Consider the following 15,292-nt stretch of genomic DNA (forward strand, 5'->3'; position numbering starts at 1 on the left):
TTGACGGCAGAGTTGGGATGAGAAAGATCTCTGAGACTCTCTATTTTAAATTGTTATTTACTGTTCAACTGCATTCTACATCTAAATTGCTTTCTCTGATGTATTAGCTGGAGAAAAAAGCCAGAGCTGTTTATCTGGGAAAGAGGTTAGAGAAACTTCGGAGATCGTCACTGGGAGTCTTTGTCATAGTAGCAAAGCAATTAGGTGCTTATTATTACCATTCACCTGTCTCCAAACCAAATAAATTAATTTGCTATTATCCAAACAAATTAATCCAAACCGCTCTATACAATGCCACTTACCTCTTACAACAAGAAGACTCTGGTTAAAATGAGAACATCATACTAAGCTATGACAAATATAGTTATTTTGATAGATTGTTGATTCATTAAGACAATGAGAAATAGTAATGAGGTTATTCCTGTCCCAGGACCTATACTGGGTCTTCCTTTTCATCATCATTACTTTCTAGTCACCATCTTCCTGGTAGGAGTAGCCACCGTATCATCTTCATAAAAGCACAGATTACTGGAAGAGCTTCTTAAGTGAACTTCCTTCTCCTTTTGCCCTCTCAAATTGCATTCCTCACACAGTAGCCAAAGTCTTCACTTTAAGAAATAAAGTATCATGTTTACTGGCCTACAGCCCTACAGTAGCTGCCCACATTTCTTAGAATAAAGGTCAGAATCCCTCACCATGCTCTTTAAAGCTGTAACTAATTTGCCTAAAATCCTAACTGCTTCCTTGCATCAATTTTCTATATGTCTCCCCTCTCTTTAGTAGTCTAATCATTTTATGATAGAAGGTAAGTGCTTATGGATTATAAGAAAATAGCCTTGAGTATCCTGACCTCTGAATATTTTATCAATTAGAGGGAAATGAATACAATTGAATGCATTCAGCTAACTTAGACAGTTAATAATAAACAGTATATGTGCAAAACGTGTATTCTTGCTATCTAACATGTTTTCTCCAGATAAGAGTTAGCTGGAAACACAGGCTTGAAAACTAGGGGCATCAAAAATGCCAGGCCCAAGTATTGTATCTCTCCTTGCCTGCCTGACAGAGCAGCCCACACAAGCCAATAGAAATGGCAGGGAAGGAAAGGACAGGCTGACTGTGGCCGGCAGCTTTAATCTCTCATTGTCAAGGCTGATTGTTTTCTGGCTAGATGTTATTTCTCAGGGAAGAGGGTTTTGTCTGTCCATCTGTCTCTTTCTATCTATCTATCTATCTGTCTATCTATCTATCTATCTATCTACCTATCTATCTATCTATCAATCTATCTATCTATCAATCAATCTATCTATCTATCTAAGAACTTATTGAAGTCTGTGAAATGTTTTACAGGTCAGAAAGCAAAAGATAAGTACCTGAAATTTTCCTGGTGAGATGAGAAAGACAATATATAGACAGATGTGTATAATGCACCTCGCAGCGTGTATTAAGAAAAAATATTGAAGCTATGTGCGGAATTAGCCATTTTATACATAGCAGTCACGGAGGGACTTGTGACTAAGATGACACGTGAGGAAATGAAACGGGGACAGAGGCACCCCTGAAGAAAGGGATTTCTCGTGCAAATAACAGCAAACGTAAAGACACAGAGGCGCATGCGTAGTGAATGTGTTCGAGTTAAGAGTGGAGGACGGCGACGGAGGAATTGAGATAAAGGGAGTTGGCCCGGGGATCATGCTCTGAGATCCAGTACCCCGATAGCATCTGAGGAGATGGGGAGGGACCGAGAATGGAGGAGACAGGACAGAGCGGTGGGAAGCGAAGCCAAAGGGCTGAGGGAGCTGCACCCGCCACTCAGGGAGAAAGTATGTGTCATGTGCCACAAGCATACTAATAAAAACTTTAGAAACAGTGGCAAGAACAATGGGATATTACGCTGGAAGCAGGGGCGGCTTTCAAGGGGGACTTATTTGCCTTATCTCTTGTATTATAATATATTTTTTTAATTAAACCTTAAAGCAAAACAAAAGAAAAATGGCAGGGCCCAGACCATACAGATGAGATAAGAGCACTCGGTTCATTCTGAGAAAAACAAGGACACAGTTGAAGATTTGAGTACAGGAGTGGCTCAGATTATGTAGTGTTTCTTTTCAAAATATCGCCCTGAATGATTTGAGACAAGACAACGAAGAGTGAAGAAAAAGAGCATAATAAATGGATTATGACCGCAGTACAGATCAGAAATAATGGTGGCTCACATAAGGACAGTGACTGTGTAGGGGTGAGAAACGCCGGAGTCTGGAATTTGGAAGTGTTGCCAGTGGGATTTACTTGATGGGATAGATGGGAAATGTTGAGGGGAAAAAAAAGTCAACCTAACTGCATGATGCAGTGCGTATGTTAGCTGGCCTTAGCCACTCCACAGTGCACTCGCACTGCAGGCTCTCGTGATACATATGAGAAATAAAATGTTCTCTGTTCAGATTTCTTTGTTGAAATATCTCCAATGTTTTCATCTTTGCAACAGGAAAAAAATAGATTTTTTTTCCACTTTCTAAAAAGGGTGCAGAAAAAAAAGGCATAGAGTTAACCACTATGTAAATATGTAAGTTTCTTTATGTTCTACAGTAGTCAAAATAAAACAAAATCATTAACAAGTCATAGGTCCTAAAAAGAATATTTACCCCCCCTCTGGTTTGGTTATATGAACATGCCGTTCATGATAATTTATTTTCCTGTTCACTTTGATTTGTTACACCTTTTTGATTATATTTGATATTTGAAGTGAAGCCACTCTTTAAAATGACAGTAAGAGACTGAAAAGTTTATGGCTCCAGAAGAGACTAGGTTTTAAAGACTTTTCCCTATGCTAAAGCCAGTGTCCCTTGACACACTACCCTTTATGCCATCATCTTTGATTTACACCAGAGACCACATTTAACTAACTTCTTTTCTTTTCTTTTTCCTTTTCTCTTTCTCTCTCTCTCTTTCGTTTCTTTCCCTCCCTCCCTCCCTTCCATCCTTCCTTCCTTCCAATGTATTACTGTTTAAGGATTTAAAGAAAGAAAATGCATGCTGAATTTTTCATTCAGAAAAGCATCACTTGGTATTCAGGATTTTTAACACAGTAACTTTAGCAACTTGTTGGAGAAACCCATCTAAATTGCAATAGGTTAAATAGTAAAAAGTGAGTGAATTTTAAATGACCAAATGTAGCATGAGCTCTAGACAAAGAAATAATCAGCATGACTGTGCTGCCCTCAATGAGTACATATTTATAGATACACATGGATATTCAAAGACTATGTCTAGATAGCTACATAGGAAAATGCATTCTGCAGAAGCACTGTGATGTAATAGGTAACCAAAACTGGGACTGAAGTTAGGTTGTCCACTTTCTGGTCACCTTTATCATGTATCAAATGGTAAAATTTATTCAATCATTCAGCTTTCATGTCTAGAAATACAAGATATTTAAACTTGATGATAGTTTCACATTTCTGTAACTTATGTTGATATATGCGTGTATTGACTTACATTAGAATTCTTTTGGACTTTTATTGCATAAGTTTGCAAGACATATACTTACATTTTGCTTTCCCAGGGACTTTTTCTCGCCATGGTACATAGTTGACCTCTTTGATATTGACAAAAGAAATGGAGCCTGATAATTATTTTTTCTGATCATATTTTGCATTCTTTTTTCTTCTTTTTTCAATTTTAGCCTTGGATCCACTGTTCAGTTCTCTTGTGATGAAGATTATGTCCTACAGGGGGCAAAGAGCATAACATGCCAGAGGATAGCGGAAGTCTTTGCTGCTTGGAGTGACCACAGGCCTGTGTGTAAAGGTAAAGAAAAGCTTTAAAGTTTAAAACTGCTGTCTGAACACATTGTAATCGTTTTGAGTTTGTTTATTGAGTGTAAATTTTAATTAAATCTAGGAGCCGGTATCTTCATGAATCACGTAACTCATGTATTGAACAATATTTATTGAAAATCTGTAAATTGCTCTATTGGGTGCCCAAGAAATGTCTAATCAACTAGTCACATTGAAGTGTAAGGCATTGGAAATGTCTGGTCTTTTGAAACAAAAATCACAGTTACCCTCCCTTTTGAAATACTGAGATGGATTTCTAATCATATTTCCACCTCCACTCGTGCAATCTGTCATTTTAATTACTTTTGTGTTCATAAGGTGATGCCGGTAGCAGTTAGAAGAGAAACACAGCTTCCATAATTAGTGAAACTATGTATGTATGTGAGCCCTGTGGCATCACATATGACAAGTAATTGCACACCAAAGTAGGCATATGTAATGCAGAAAACTGACTCAGGAAAAGTTTAAACAGAGGCAGAACTGTTATTAAAGAAAAGTGAAATTGGAATTCCTTGAGGGAGGAACCAGGAAAAGCTAAAATAGCCAGCTTAGGGTACCTTCCAATTTGTAAATAGGTTCAAATGTTGAAATGTGTACACTTCACCTGGTGCTGAATTTATTAAATTTTTCTCAGTAAAATAACCATATCTGATGAGAAGGTATGGTGATTCCTCATCGTATCAATACTATCATGGTCAAATGTTAAAAAAACGAATACACCAAGTTTGCTAGACATACGTGTCAAGGTTTGCAAGAACCATGCACTGAGAACGGATTTGTTCCCAATAGCAAGGACTTGTAATGCCCGCCAGTAGAGTTAAAAGCTGTTTCTCAAATTTAAAGATCTGTCTGTGATTTGTGACTGGGGATTGAAATAATTATGACTCCGTTGAGGCACGGTATGGAGAGAATGGAATGGTGTTACTACCTTTCCGTGGCTTCTGTGTTGTTACCCTCTCTCCCACCTCCGGACTGTCTCTTTGCCATCCGCTCCGTTTGCTCATTTTTCACTTTTTAGAATTTGACTTCCTAACCACGAAAGCCTTCTCTCATGCCCCTCCTTTGTCCTCCTTCCACACCCACCACATTTCATCAAATAAAATATGTTCGTAAGCATTAAACGAGGCCCTTTCTTTTTCAGTTTTACAAAGCTGTCTTTTAAAATCGACTCACTGGCATTCCTACTTGTTGACCGTGTTGTTGTGGTGGTGGGGGTTACTTTTCATGATGGCATTCGTCACTTTTGGTGCCCCAGTCCTCAAGTTCCTTTGGCTCTTCTTCTCCTCTGAACATTTCACTGAGTCACCAGACCCTGGAGACCCTGCCGAGATAGGATGAGAATGATGTCAGGGGAATAGAAAAGGGGCAGATCTGAGAGCTGCTATAAATGGAAAAAGACAGTGTTTCACGACTGGCTCTATTTAGAAGGAGAAAGTGACAGGGTGACAAACACGGTGGTGCTGCTAATAAACATGAAAGAACTGAAAGTGGAGTCATGTGGGAAAATATCCACAGTTACTACAACATTGTCGTCACTGGCACCAGTGCTTAAACACTTCCTGTGTGCCAGGCATTATGCTAATCGCCTCATATACTTTGTCTCATTTAGGCCTCATAATAAACCAATACAGGCACTATTATTTCCATTTTAGAAATAAAGAACATAAGGCACAGAGCGAGCCAGTCACTGTTTCAAACTCAAATAGTTGGAGGATGGCACGGTCTTTCTGAAAAGACTTTTCATAAAGTGGGGAGGAGCAGCCAGATTTCAGAACATGAGCGAAGGATGACAAAATGATAAAATGGATGCAACAGAAAGGTTCCGCTTACTTGGCAGAGGCCACCCAGAGTGAGAAAGAAGAGTGGATTCTCAGGTTCAAGTAAAAGTTTCTTGTCATGTGTGACGCTTATTCATCACCATTCCTTTTCTAAAGGCTTGTGTGATGTCATATAAGACAGTAATATTAAAACAATAAGGAAAGCCAAGTTGATGGAAAGGTGAGGTAAAAATTACATGATTCTAAACACTGTGTGGAGTTGTGTAAACAAGGCTTAACATAGTTTAAACATTAGATATAAACAGGGGAGCTGTCACACGTGTAAAGAAACCCAGCCAATTTACCTAAAAAGCATTAATCTGAAGGACACAGGTGTACCGATGACACAATGAACTTGCACTTTTTCCTGGCTGTGACACATAAAATACCTTGAATATTCTTTATGACGTAGACACTGAGTACTATGTTTTGTAAGGGTCACTTTCCTCAGGGTACTGACACTGAATGGAATAATAAACCTCATTACCCTGACTTCGCTTGGTACTCTGCACTCTAGGTAACATTACAGCAGTAAAGAACAGTGCAGTGGGCATCATGGTCCCGAAATGCTGTGTTCCAAGGATCTTACTTCACTGTTACATAAATTGGATGCGTGTGTTTTTGGCAGAGAAACATTAAAATAGATGATATATTCAAGAAAACAGATTGATGTTAGCATGGGGGAAAAAATCTCACACCAAAAAGTTAGCGCCAGTTCATAGGATTTAAATCTCTGTACAACAAGATCAGGAGCACGAACCATTTTGTTATTTAAAGATTCTAATTTTGGTAACAAAGAGTGACTTATGCCTGTGATTATATAATTGCTCAAAGGCAGAAAGAATTTTTACATTATTTTGTTAATTTTCAAAATGGCACAAAGTGGAGCTCTTTAAAGCTTTCAACCTCAAGAAGTGTTTGTTGAGTATTAATATATGATTGTTATCTTTTTTAGATTCTAAAATCATAAATGTGTGTTCATTCAACAGTAATTAACAGGTATAAAATTGCATGTTCAAGATTCATAGTTGATAATGAATTCATCTAGTTTTTTATCATTTTGGGAGATATAATCAAATATAAATAGCTTTATTTGCTCATTGCTTTCAAGGTACATGTGTGTATGGTTTATAAAATATGTTTTGCTGGGCCCTGGGGTTTAGCTTAGTGGTTCCTTCACCTCCCTCGCCAGCACAAGGACCGGACTTCGATCCCTGGTACGAAAAAAAAAAAGTTTTGCTGCTAGAAATTACTAGCTATGGCATTGGAAACGGGTATGGAGGAAAGATACTGAAACAGTAAGTGAAGTTTTAAAATGGCTATCCACCATGAGTCTGAACAGAGAGTAGTTCCCAGGTCCATGTCTCATGGGTGTTTGGACAGAATAAAGGTACTTTTTTTCTTTCTCCAGAGAGCAGCACGAACAGAAGTATCAGTGTAGCGCACCCTGAGAGATTAAAAATATAGCTACTGTCTATGTGTTGCATGATTGAGCAATCAAGAAATGGTGATTTTTCAAAGGGACAAAAAGTTAACTCAGATAGAAAATTATGAAGTGAACAAAAATCATAAATTAATATTAATGGGCTTTACACAACTTCAGACAACTCTCTTCCCTAAGTGGAATTCATATACAAAGTATTTACCAGTTGGCACCAAGGGAGCAATTATTCCTTGGTTGGAGAGGCAATAGACACACAAAAGCTGGAACTTATGCAAATAAGCAAGTAGCCTTGTACCTTGAATGGTACATAAAATGTTAATTACATACCTTTGCACATTTAAAAAACAGCATTTTGGGTGGGTAACTGGTGACTTTGCTTATTTGGAAAAACATAAGATATTTCATAATTATAGGCTGAACAAGTAATTAGAGACTGAACAAACAATATTTATTTGGATGATCCCCCAAAAGCAAAATTTATGTCTCTTAGGACTCAAGGCTATGAGCTATTCTTGGGAATAATGAAATGGGAGATTAACAGATGATTAGAAAAGACACATTTTCCTTAAAATACAGGAAACTAGGACAAAAGTCATGGAGTCAGCTTTCAGTACCTTTATTCAACCAATTATGTTTCTGTTTATTTGTTGCTGTATGGATCAATTTCATTTTAATCATTAACATGAGTTGTTATAGTAGATTAAACAATGTGTGCAATATTTGGTAAGAGGGCCAGGGATGTAACTCAGTGGTGCAGCGCCTGCCTGGCAAGCACAAGGCCCTGAGTTTGATTCCAAGTACAAAAAAATACTCATTATGAATGTTTTATTATTTTGCTTTGCTTTAGAAAGCATACACACCAAAGTAGGTATATATACCAGATTCTTTTACGTACAAGATAAAGCACTGCAGAAATCACGTGAAAATCTTATTCTTCTGTTTGGAGAGAGCCACTCATTTAGATGGAGGGAGTAACGTGGGCAGAACTTTGAAATCATTTTGCACATGGAAGTTATTTCAAATAACCAAAGAAAAAAATCCTAAGTAAAATCACAACATGAATTTCATATATACAGAAGGGGAGGAGGGAGAGTGGGAAGTTCATTTGACTAGGTGAAAGAGTGGAGCATAAGGTTAGAAAAGCTATGTATCTCCTGCTTCGCAATGTCTCTGGAAGCACCCTAAAATTCCACACCCCTCATTACTGTTCTGCAGTGCCATTCCTGCATTTATTTCTGGTCTTTTTATTGATATTACAATGTATCCTACCTATGGCAGATTAAGCTCTTCACAATCTTTTTGTCACGTCTCAGGAATGTTCAAAGATCCTATGCTGTTATCTAACTTTGTACTTCAATCCAGAAAAGTGAAATAATCAGTAATACGAACTTAAATGTCCTAGCATGCCAGTCCAAATTCGTGATCTTCTACTTCAGCAATATACCTTCTTTCTAATGATCAGATTTGACCTATAAAAATGATGTTATATCAGTGATTTTATCATTGGGAGTTCAAAATTTGGATGGAATGAGACAATTCACTTACAGCTTTAATCTGAAAGACGGAATCATAGTACATATTAAAACGCAGAGATGGCATGGTAGACGTGGTGCTCCTGCTGCTACCACTAATGATTGCTCACTCTGTTCATTTTCAAAATTATCCATAATTTGTCTGCATCTAAAGTTGTTCCTTCAACTTTTTCCAGAAGTTCATCCCTGATATTTCAATACTAGGCAGAATCACCCCTCTGAGTTTCATACATCTTTGTTCTGCCCCTGGAAAAGCAGACCTCATAACTATATTCTGCCCATCTCCAAATGTCTTGCTTTGTTTTCTTCTCCTCAGAAAATTATTTCCTCTTTTAATTATCAATTACTACTGTTCATTTAAAATTATCCATAATTTGTCTGCATCTAAAGTTGTTCCTTCAACTTTTTCCAGAAGTTCATCCCTGATATTTCAATACTAGGCAGAATCACCCCTCTGAGTTTCATACATCTTTGTTCTGCCCCTGGAAAAGCAGACCTCATAACTATATTCTGCCCATCTCCAAATGTCTTGCTTTGTTTTCTTCTCCTCAGAAAATTATTTCCTCTTTTAATTATCAATTACTAACTTCTTCTTTAAAATTATATTTTCATCTTTAGTATACATTTGAGCTTTCTCTTTGTCCATGTTCCCTAATGCTTTCAGAAGCTGGAAAAGTCTGCTTCCACTAACATTATCAAGAAAGAATAAAATAACCGACATCCCTGAAGTGCTTGCATTTTTTGAATGATCTGTTTCAACTGCTGCTAGGAAGAGGGCACTTATCAGTGTGGTCTATGCCCCTGTTGTCTTTGATTCAATAAAAACACCCAAATGAGGTTCAGTTAATTTCTTCATGCACAAAGAAAAAAAAGATATATCTGAAGTGCTTGCATTTTGAATGATCTGTTTCAACTGTTGCTAGGAAGAGGGCACTTATCAGTGTGGTCTATGCCCCTGTTGTCTTTTATTCAATAAAAACACCCAAATGAGGTTCAGTTAATTTCTTCATGCACAAAGAAAAAAAAGATATTGCACATGTTATAGTCTAGATAAGTTTTTCTTTTTTTGCTAAACCTAAGAGCTATTACCCTCATCAATCAGTATTTATTAATAGGTGTTAGTGTAAGTTTTCAAAATTCTCTTGCCTATGTTACAAATTCCCTCTCATATTTTGTTCTTTTTTATGTTTAGCCCAGTTACCGCTGGACTCAAAATTTGTACAAATAGTAGTTGCTAAATAAGCATTTAAAATGAATATTTTGGTAATATTTAATAAATTACAACAGACAGCTTAAAAGAAAAGAAATTGTGATCATTACAAGAAAGGAAAGCTGCCTTGGTAGAATGCTTCCTGTGACCCTAAAACAATTAGAAAATTTTGCCCAAGAGCAAACCATAACCTACTGAAATTTATCAACCAGAAACATACATAACAGGTGCTTTTCTGTCATTGTTATTAAGCCGAGTTTCATGGGATTCTAATACAAATGAAATGATGCATAATAAGGATGATATTAGCAATTAATTGTGTGACATATGGTTAAGAAAATGGGCAGATTGTGTAGATACGGAAGTTTATCACACATTCCTGTTTCTCAGTGGTCATCTTTTTCTGTGAGAGTAGTTTGAGTTTGTTTTTAAATGTTATGTTCAGAAACTAAATCTTGCTCTACCTACTAACAGATTTTCATAAGATGATATTCTCATGAAATTTGCTGGAAATTAACAGTGATACATTTATGGACACCTTATTAGTAGAAAATATATCATTTAAAATTCAAAACTATTTGAGCAGTTGGAAATTTTGCATTTCAATGGTGCCTTTCCAGTAATTGTTCAGAAATATATTCCACACATCATACTCAGATTACAAATTATTAGAAAATATACAAAGAATGAACAAGTAAGTGTTTCTGTTCTGGTTGATGGGTCTCAGCAGACAGTAAAGAGAACTATCTTTCAACTCAGCCTTCTCCTAAAAATATGACCTTGCTCATTTGATTAAACTTTGGGGCTGAAATTTGATTATTTATAAATTAATGAGAGTACACACGGGAGGAATTGACCATGGCCTTCTTCTAAATGCAAATTCTAAGTATTCTGATGTGTACTTACTGCTTTTCTGGACTGGTAGAACATGTTGCTTACTTTCAGTTCAGTATTCCTTTCTAATTTAGCCTGCCCCACATTCACCTCAGCTGCTGGTATATAGAGGCAAATTAACAGTTTTAAAGATTTTGACAATCTGTCACGGACAAAACATTGCAAGTTTCTAGCTACTGTGTTTAGGATATCAATTTTTAAAAAGGCAAATGTATTTATTTACTACCAGAACTGTGGTTATTGATCATCAAACTGCTTCAAAGTAAGTTAGACTCTGTGGATTTTTCACTCTTTACTTATAATAATAATAATAATTATAATTTTGTGCCAAGGTGAAGATTGTTTTCTCACATTTCCTTACGATTAATGCACCTGTGGAGTCACATTATATGTTATGGCCACAGAAATGTGAGGTTCGGATCTATACAAACAGGGCAGGGCCACATAATGGTTTTAAAAAGCTGAAGGTAGGCTTATTATAAAAGGATAGCAAATATGAACCTAGTCAAAAAAATCTATTACTGCTCAACGAGGCAGGGGATAGCACCAAAGATGAAGGATCTTGCCTGAGACGGAGCCTTGGGCAGGTGAGAGAGAAAACGGCACACCGCACTCCTTTTCTCAGTTTCTTAAGTTCTGTGTTCAGACAAAGGTGACTCGGGGCCAACAGGCCTGTGCGGCTGGGAGGGACCGTTCCTACCCTTGGCAGGAGCCTGGGAATAGTCAGTTTTCTGTGCCTGGTAGCAGTTATATGTATACACCCGTTTTGTGGGAAATGGTCAGTCTCCCTGCAGAAAGGCAGGCAAGCCAAGGTCATTCAGGGAACAAGTTCATTTCGGTGACTCACCACTTTTGCCCTTTTCCCTGACAGCACCCTTATAAAATGTATCCTTAGAAAGTTAAATTTGATTTTTGAACTTGATGCATGTTGAGAATTAAAATTTGGTTAATCATTAAGTGAAAAATAAATCTTTTAATTTCTAAAATCAATAAATAACAATTCCAAATCTGGGGAGAAAAAATAAAAGAAAGTCACAGTTTAATTTTTAGCATGCATGATTTTGAAGCCTTCAAATTTGGATTTTAATGGAGATAAAATGAACTGTGCATGGCAGTGAGCAATAAGGAAATTTAAAAAGAACTCGTAAAAAACAGATGATTTAACTAGACTAAGCAACCAATAACTAAAAGAGTCTGAGATACCATAATGTAGAGGAACAAATAGAAAATTATTGAAGGCAGCCCAAGAAATTCAGACTTCGAAGAGAAACTACTTATGTGAAAGGAATTTTTGAAGAATTCTTGAAATGATTTTTGTGTGTATAGTTTGCAGTCAATCTTGGAGATTTCTCAAAATTCCCCTGTGAAATAGAAAACTCCATTTCGTGCGTTTGCTGAGAGGATGTGCTATTAGCAGAACACAGCTCAAAGCTCTTTGATGACTCAATACCCTTTCCACTAGTACTGTACTACTCATATGGAACACTGAAAACACTAAAGATGCTGGAATAAGGACCCCCTTATTTAGCTTATCCTTAGTGAAAACCCACAAAAGGCAAAGTGAGCTCTGGGGAGGAGAGTTTCTAGATAAAAGTGACATGGTGTGGCCACGAGAATGCCTGACAGTTTTATATGCACTGAAAATACAGAATTGCACCATGCAAAGTAAAACAACATGAAACTGAGAAAGATTTCAGAAAATCTTTGAGAAAAGGAGATACTTTTCATAACCTGTACTCCTTCATATCAACATACAAAATGTATCAAAACTTGAATTTTTCCTTGCATAATGGTATACATTGACGTTAGCTAGCTGTATACTAATCTTTGCGGATTTAGTTATGTCATGTCAGCATTCCCAACAACTAGTAATGCTGGGCACATGGCAGACAAACTCAAAAATGCTTGAATGAGTCGAGTTTTGGATTATCAGTGTGCTAAATCCATTCTAAGAAGCACAGAGTAGAACTGAACAAATGATGCCCCTGGGGAACTTACGACCTCATTATACTCCGATAAAGTATATATACTCCAATAAAACAGCCAGAGAACACCCTCAAGCAATAGAGATATGAATGTGTGGACAAAATTCAAGTCAAAAACAAAATTCCAAACAACGACAGACAGACAACAGGAATTATATTAAAATTTTTAAATGATTTTACTTGTCTGTGAAAATGTTGCATAACTACTTTATCTTGGAATTGAATATCTTATATACTGCTTTATGCTGAAAATTTATTTGACAAACCTGATGTTTCCATGGTAATTATTTAGTAGGTAAGTGAAGAGAAAGGATTCGTTTTTGTCCTCATGGAAAATAACAGTGTACTGCAATGGAGAAAAACAGCAAAGTATAGATTACTATACATCACAGTCAAAGCAGATATTGCACATAAATGCAGTTCTTTCACTTTAAGAGGATAAAACGACCACTCTGCTTGGATGATTCCAGAGATTTTCATAGAAAATGATACTAGAGATTCTAAAAGGAGAGGTAGGCCTAGGGATTAAGAGATGGAAGACATTTAAGACAGAGAAAACTATATATTCATAGAAAGCACAAAATCATAGAAGAGATGTGAATTAGAGAGAGAGAGATCAAGAGAGAAGCACAGATGAGAATTGTGAGTGAATTACAGGAAAATATAAATTCAATTATGGCTGAAAATGTAGAGATACAATATTTCTCTATTTAGCTATCTATCCATCTTTCCATCTGAATTGATTGTGAAGGTTTTTATACGCCAAAGTAAATACTGAGTTTTACCCTGTATGCTTTTTGCTTTTATCAATGCAGAATTGTCTATAAATTTAATGAGCTGAGCAGTCATGACGTACCAGTTAGACACTAGGCTAGACACTGCCATAAAAAGGTAACTAAGAAGAGCATTTCTGCACACCGAGGTTACTTTCCATGGTGAGGATCAGAAGACTCCAAACTTCAGCTATAGCTTATTACTTTCCCAACCCTCCTCCCTCCTCTCGCCTTCCTTCCTTGCTTACTTCCATCTCCTTTTCTTTTATGTGCTGGTGAGTGAGCCCAGGACCTTGAACATTCTAAGCATGCTACCATACCACTGTGCTACACACACAGTCCAATGCTTTATTTGAAACCCTGTATGCTAGAACTATGTAAGATGTGAAAGTTTCAGAGCCTTTTTTTTTTTTTTTTTGGTACTGGGGCACAAACTCGGGTCCTTACTTGCAAGGCGTCACCAAACCGCTGAGCTAAATCCCTGGCCCGAGTTCCAGAGCTTAAAAGAGTTTCCCATGGGAGAATGTGCCTGCACTGAACTTTACAGTTGTCCTGGAAGAGGCCCACAAATAGAACAGTGCTGCATATGAAGGGTACAACAGAGTGAGAATCATATGTGCCAAGACATGAAATACTATGGCCCAATTTGTTTTAGAAATAGAAATATGCTTTTGTAAACTGTATGTTAACTTATTGCATCGTCTTTCAAGAAATGCTTATTTATATCCTTTGCCTGATTTTTATTCAGTTATGAGTTTTCTTGTCATTGAGTTATTGAGTTATTTATATATTTTGGATATTATGCTCTTATCAGATATATGGTTTGCAAATATTTTCCTCTTTCTAAAAAATGTCTCTTTATTCTGTTAATTGCTTCCTTTGCTGTGCAGACGTTTTTATTTTGGTGCCGTCTCACCTGTCTGTATTTGCTTTTACGGCTGGTACTTTGGTGCTATGTGCAAGAAATCATTGGCCAGCTTAATGTCAAGAAGATGTTTCCTTATGTGGTTTTACAGTTTTGGGTCTTACATTTAAGTCTTCAATCAATTTTAGCTGATGCTTGTATGTGACATGAACACTAGCCCAATTTCATTCTTCTGCGTGTGCATATGCTGTTCTCCCAGCCCCAGGTACCATCGCACACATGTCAGAAAGGGTATTATCAAACAAGATGAACAATAAGCCTTTTTGAGCAAGTAGGGAAAAGGGAAAATTTGTGCACTTTTTGGGATTGTAAATTAGGACAGCTAGTATCAAAAATAGTTCTATTAACAATAAAACTACTCTACGGTCCACTAATTTCACTGCTGCACTCAATGTCCAAAAGAAATGAAATCAGCATATAGGAGAGATACCAGTACATGTATGTCCCTTGCCAAAGTATGCATTATAAGAAAGATATAGAATCAAAGTAAACATTCCTGAACACAAGAATAAAGAATATATGGTATATATCCACCATGAAATACTACACACCCTTAAATAGAACACCCTGCCATTTGTTACATGGATGAACCTGGAAGGCAGTCTGCTAAGTGAAATATGCTAGAGAGGGAATGGAATTTTAATCTATTGGAACACAAAGTGAAATAGTGATTGCCAAGGACTGTCTAGTAAGGTTGGGGGAGCTAAGGGGAGCGGTTGATCAAAGTGTAAAAACTTCTGATTAAATCTCTGGATGAATAAGTTCCAAAGATTTACTGTACAGAATGTCTATCATTAATAATAATAATATACTCTATTTGACACTGCTGAGAGAGTAGATTTTAAATTTAACCGAAATAAAACAAAAAAAGGTGAT

General features: G+C 36.8%; 1 protein-coding gene across 2 annotated transcripts in view; it reads left to right on the forward strand.

The window, feature by feature from the left end:
* The window catches only part of Csmd3 (CUB and Sushi multiple domains 3), a 1,090,649-nt gene that overhangs the window by 455,992 nt on the left and 619,365 nt on the right, over positions 1–15,292 (forward strand). For both annotated transcript variants that reach the window (XM_010619527.3, XM_033759931.1), the window contains one exon: positions 3,683–3,807. In XM_010619527.3, the coding sequence (XP_010617829.1) occupies positions 3,683–3,807 (125 nt within the window). The remainder of the gene's footprint in view (positions 1–3,682; positions 3,808–15,292) is intronic.

The sequence above is a fragment of the Fukomys damarensis genome, unplaced genomic scaffold, assembly GCF_012274545.1.
Source record: "Fukomys damarensis isolate Sample0158 unplaced genomic scaffold, DMR_v1.0_HiC HiC_scaffold_5, whole genome shotgun sequence".
Lineage (NCBI taxonomy): Eukaryota > Metazoa > Chordata > Mammalia > Rodentia > Bathyergidae > Fukomys > Fukomys damarensis.